We start from the raw sequence: 5,767 nt of genomic DNA, 5'->3' as shown, positions 1-5,767 counted from the left end.
TGTACTAACTGTTTAATGAGAAACTATTTGTTCTGTAAACCTTCATCTAATGTACAATAAAAGAAAAAAAAGATTGTATCATCTGCACATCACAGGTTGTTAATGAGTCTTCCTCCAATCCTGATGTCCGTTTCTCCTTCATATAGTCCAGCTTCTCGGATTATTTTCTCAGTATACAGATTGAATAATTATTAACAGTAAGGGTGAACAAATACATAGAGAAATTGTAGATAATGGGAGCTAGGCTTCTTACCCTCAGAAACAAGATATTATAATTAGCAAGGGAGTTAGATTAGAATGAAGCTTACCAGAGATAATGAGGGACACTGCATAATGATAAAAGAATTAATTCAACTAGAAGACATAACAATTCAAAATGTATATTCATATAACAACAGATCTTTAATATATACGAAGGAAAAAATGATAGACCTGAAAGATAAAATAGAAAAAATCACAAGGATATGGAAGTCAGTAAGTATATCGTAGACCTGAACAATACCATCAACCAACTTGACTTAATTGACAGTCATTCAACACTCCACTAACAACAGCAGAAGACATATTATTGTCAAGGTCTCATTAAACATTCAACAATGTATATATCATATCCTAGGTTAGAATGCAAACCTTAAAAACAGGTAATTAATTAAAAAATATTGTGGTATATTCATACAATGAGATACTACACAGCAACAAACAAGGAAAAATCACTGCTATATGCAACAATATAGATAAAATCTCACAGACATTATGGTAAGTAGATGAAATTAGACAACCGATTTCAAACAGTATGATTTCAGTTATATGAAGACCAACAGCAGACAAAACGTATCTCTGGGGATAACAGAATAGTGGTTACTCTCAGGGACAATATCAATTGGAGAAGGGCAAATATCAACTGGAGATCTCAGAGGTGGTTTTATGAGTGTATACACATATGTAAATATTCATTGCATTGTACATTTAAGATTCGTTCAGCTTATGCACTCTATTACATGTGTGATATCCCTGATAAGATAGTAAAACGGTTTACTATTTTCATTTTAAAAAGTACTTCACCTTTTACCTACTGTTCCCCACAAGGAATGGTATCAGCCTGCCTCTTGCCTTAGAAAACTTTCTCCACGATCCTCTGCTCTTGAAGACATCAGATTGGGTTTGCACAGTTGGTGCTCTGCTCTTGGGGAAAGATGCAAGATATGCAAAAGAAAACAAACCGTGAAACATAAGCCAACAGTTCAGAAGCCAAGGGTTCTAAAGCTGAACAAATATTTATGAGGAGCAAACAAATTATTTCCCTAAAGAACATGGTAAATTTTTTTCAAACGGCCAAATATGCAACTACCAACTGTTTCTGCTCCGAGGGTATTAGAGAAGTCTTTGACTAATGAAATCCGCGTTAACCTAGGCTTTTCTCTACAGAAATAATGAAGACAGCAGTGAAGAGATCTAAATCCCAGGGGAAGCCACTGCATCCCATGGTCACTAGGTGGAGCCCTCCGGGTCCGCGCACATAATCCCTCAAGGAGAGTCCAGAAGCCGGAAGTGGAAGTGCACGTCCACGGCCGGCAGCCATGTTAGGTCGCGCTCCTGTCCTGTTTGAAGTAGGTTTATTGTGTCTATAGTTGTCCTACTTGGTTCAGTACCAGGTGCAGCATGCGGGCAGGAGGGTTCCGTCGGACTTAAGGGCGGTGCTACTGCTCTCCTGAGTAGTCTTGGCGCCTCTGCCCTCCCTAGGCTGCTCCAGTGCCGCGCGACTTCCTCTAGCTGGAGCCGGGGCCTCCCCCCGCCGCTTACTACCGCCGCCGTCGCTTTACCGCTGCTTCGTCGCTGCCGCTTCCTCCTCCCCACCCCCCCATCTCCTTCAAGAGCCCGGCCCACCCTGGGCCGCGGCTTCTCTCTGCACGTCCGGGTTCTGGAAGGCAGAGTATGTGTGCTGGACCTGGGACTCTCGGTCCGTTAACAGGTAAAATCACAGAAATCCTCGCTAACCGAAAGTGTGGTTCCCAGATCAGCAGCGTCGGCTTCACTGAGAGTTTGTGAGAAATGCAGAGGCACGGGCCTCATGGAATCCCAGGGTGGCTGACCTGAGTCTAAATGCCCTGCTCCAACCCCTTCCAGTCCGCCGTTCATTGTGCTTCGCTTTGTTTTCTGTGCTTCTTCAAGGCGGGACTTTTGTTAAGTATTGCTGGTCATACAGATTGTGATGGGAAATATACTTCTCCCTCCTTTAATGGTTATAGGTCTTTAAGACGGATGAATTAAGAAACTTGAGTTGTAACTAGCACGTGCATTTAGGACCATATTTATCCACATTTATTCGAATTTCAAGGAGTGAAAGTGGGACAGTGGTTAAAGCGCTCGGCTGCTAACCAGAAGGTCGGTGGTTCTAACCTGTCTGCCGCCCCGAAGGAGAAAGATGTGATAGTCTGTTTCTGTAAAGATTTACAGCTTTCGAAATCCTATGGGGCAGCTCTACTCTGCCCTGTAGGGTCGCTGTGAGTCGGAATCAACTCCACAGCAGTGTATTTGGGTTTGGTTATCCCAATTTCGGGATAAAAATATTTAGTAAGAGGCACTTTTTTTTTTTATTGTACTTCAGGTGAAGGCTTACAGAACAAATAGTTTCTCATGAAACAGAAGTACACATGTTATTTTATGACATTGGTTAACAACCCCACAACATGTCAACAAGAGGCACGTTTTGAGAAATTTCTATATCTGTAAGGCAGAAATTTTTGTCATGATTTTGTGAGAAACAGTATGGCTAACGCTAGTTTGATGTAAAATATGATATGGCTGAACAAGATAAATATATGTTATGAGGGATCTATAGAGATCACATACCACGTGTTTCTCCAAGATCTTAAGGATCTGAGACAGGATCTGTATGGGTTTGTATGCTGGTGATTCACCCACAGTTTCTGCTCCCAAAGATCCACAGTTCTTCGTAGATTGAAGTCTTCTTAGAGCAAAGGCTGTGCATATTCCCAATGTCTGCACAGGAAATACGAGAATGAGGGCAAAATGGAGGCATATGTAATGAAACTAATGAAAATTCTTAAACAGATTCTAGAGGGTCAGCTACACTACAGTTTTGCAAAAAGTACCACATTCTTAGTAGTAATTATTTTACACAGTTGTTGTTAGTTGCCTGTAAGTCCATTCCTACTAGTGGCAGTTCCCTGTGTGCAGAGCAGAACTGCTCCGTAGGGTTTTTAAGACTGATCTTTTGGACGCGGATCACCAGGCCTGTCTTCTGAGGCATCTGTGGGTGATGAGTTCGATCTGCCAATCTTTCAGCTAGTAGTCAAGCACTTAACTGTTCGTACCACTCCAAGCAAAAACCAAACCCATTGCCATCTGGTTGATTCCAACTCATAGTGATCCTGTGTGACAGTAGAACTGCCCCATAAGGTTTCCTAGGTTGTAATCTTCATGGGAGCAGTTCACCAGGTCTTTTCTCATGTGGAGCCGCTGAGTGGGTTCAAACAGGCAAGCTTTCGGTTAGCAGTGGAGTGTTTAACCAATGCATCACCAGGGTTCCTCTTTTACAAGGTAACCTATTAAAAAACCTGTTGCCATGGAGTCGATTCTGACTCATAGCTACCCTATAGGGTAGAACTGCCCCATAGGGTTTCCAAGTAACAGCTGGTGGGTTTAAACTGCCGACCTTTTGGTTAGCAGCAGAGCTCTTAACCACTGTGCCACCAGGGCTCCAAATAAATGTATAACCAACAGAAAATCATGATTATAATAAATAATTTTGAACGTGAATAAGTAAAGCTTAATTGATGTGTAATTCGTGTATGGCATCTGTAATATGACTAAAGAATGTTTTTTTCCAAAGGAAATGTAATGTAGAATGAATATAGTATGTGTATATGAAATCTATTGACTGTAACAGCAACAAAATGATATCCTTTTATATAGAATAAAAGATAGGGAAAATATGTAGATACTGAAGAGTCAAGCTAAAGCTGTATATATCATTTCAGAAACTTAGTGTCCTGTTTGAGAAGTTACTACTAACTCTAATGTGATTAGTATCGTCTCTTGTCTTACAATTTGCAACTGTAATTCATCAGAATTGTTATGGAAGTAGTACTGTTATTTATTTTCTTTCATTTTAATCACCAATTGATGCAGTTCCATTTGCTTCAAAAAGTCTAAAGCAAGTGTGTGCTCTGGAAGGCTGGAGCCTTTTCTGTCTTAAATGCAGATACCCTCAGGGTGGGCCATTGCCCTGAGCCTGGAAGGAAGCCCTGCCCAGGGAAAGAGCTGAAGCTCAAGAACCCTGTCACTCCCTCCTTACTCAACACTGTCTCCTCCTCATCCTTTTTCCATTTTAGGTCACAGATGTGGCGCAGGGAGAACTAGTACAGTCTAGGCAGCTGGGGACCTAGGATGACCATCTTGCACATCCTTGCAATCATAAGGAAGGATTCAACTGCTGTTACTAGCTGTGTGGACGGAACATTATTCATCTGCCTCCAGGCTGCCTAGTAGCTCTGTTTCCACTCCCATCCCTTTTACTTAAGTGGCTTCTTGGGCTTAGAGAGGACATTAACTTAAACTTCAAGAAGCTGGACCAAGGAAATGGTGAGTACCACAGAGAACTGGATAATTCTTACCGTAAGTGGGTGAGGCTAGATAAGAATTATAGGGGGCCAGTTATGTGCTCTGGTCTCTCTTGTTCCTCAGGTAAAAAGATGGCAGAGGAGGCCAAGGGACTGAGCCCTAGGAGGCATCCTAAAGCTCTGTTCCACTGTCACTGGGCCCTTTACACATGTGTGTGTTTTCAAGCCTTGGGTGCCTGGGGCCACCCTGCGTATGTTTCTTTCAGAACTGGTACCATGGGGCATTACCATTCCCACCCTGGGCCTTGGTGCTGTGTGGTGAATGACAGAATTTCCTGACTAGAACTTGAAGACAGAGCAGCTCTGGCTGAGGAGGCTGAGCCCCACCCAGACCCTCCCCCGGCTTCCCCTGGACATTTTCTGTGCAGTTCTAAAACTATAGCTCCACCTCTTACATTATGTGATGGGGTAAAAAAGAGGGGAGAGAGTTAGCAGGTGAAGGCCCTGACTCTATTTATGGGGTCTTTGGTGGTGTTGGGGCTCTCCTGACATCACCAAAGGGGTGAGGCTGGGGAGAGTGAGCCCAGCTGGTTTCTGTGTGGGGTTTCAGACGCATCCTTTTTTCCAGTGGGGAATGCTTTTGCCTTGAGGCTTTCAAGTGTGTGAGAAACGTGATTCCCCAATCTAGGTCCTTGTCCTCCTAGCTGGTATTAAATCTATAATTTTTGACTGCTCTCTACAGTCTTCAATTAGAATCTCAAAGTGTTCTCTTTAGTTAGAGAAGCTTATTATATGAGATGGGTGTATTTTAAGTTCTTGGGTTTACAGTTTCCACTGGAAGAAAATTTCTAGATCAGTTGGTGTGTTTCTCCTGAGAATTTTTCAGTTTAATGGATATAAACTTCTCAAACACAGAGGAGCCTATTTTAACTGATGTAAAAGTTACTCTAAAGCTTACTTACAAATTTTGAGAAGGGTCTTAAAGACTCTTAATCATGCCAGAACCCCTAACATGTTACATATTTTAGGCATCTTAGAAGCATTCTCCTAACTGAGATAAAATGGGAGTACAGACTTTGATATCCCTAGTCACTGTGTTTAGAAAGATAGCCCTTGTTTACATTTTTATGATTTGTACAAGTAAGACCATTTAATAACAGACCCTAAATGATTAAATATAAAAT

General features: G+C 42.0%; 1 protein-coding gene and 1 pseudogene across 3 annotated transcripts in view; both read left to right on the top strand.

Moving 5' to 3' along the window:
• LOC111820936 (serine/threonine-protein kinase MARK2-like) overlaps positions 1 to 1,966 on the top strand; it is a 24,089-nt pseudogene extending 22,123 nt beyond the window's left edge.
• Positions 728 to 5,767, top strand: part of LOC111820953 (zinc finger protein OZF-like) — a 29,001-nt gene continuing 23,961 nt past the window's right edge. For 2 of the 3 annotated variants that reach the window (XM_023733180.1, XM_023733178.1), the window contains exons 1-2: positions 1,857 to 1,969; positions 4,356 to 4,605. Coding sequence is in view for 2 of the 3 variants with exons in the window: in XM_023733178.1 (XP_023588946.1) it covers positions 4,603 to 4,605 (3 nt within the window). In the remaining variant the exon portion in view is untranslated. Of the gene's footprint in view, positions 1,608 to 1,856; positions 1,970 to 4,355; positions 4,606 to 5,767 lie in introns of those variants that run through there. The other variant, XM_023733179.1, reaches the window with a different exon arrangement.

This window comes from Trichechus manatus, unplaced genomic scaffold, assembly GCF_000243295.1.
Source record: "Trichechus manatus latirostris isolate Lorelei unplaced genomic scaffold, TriManLat1.0 scaffold00057, whole genome shotgun sequence".
NCBI lineage: Eukaryota > Metazoa > Chordata > Mammalia > Sirenia > Trichechidae > Trichechus > Trichechus manatus.
The sequence above is the reverse complement of the archived record's forward strand: the minus strand, read 5'-3'. Positions and strand labels throughout refer to the sequence as shown.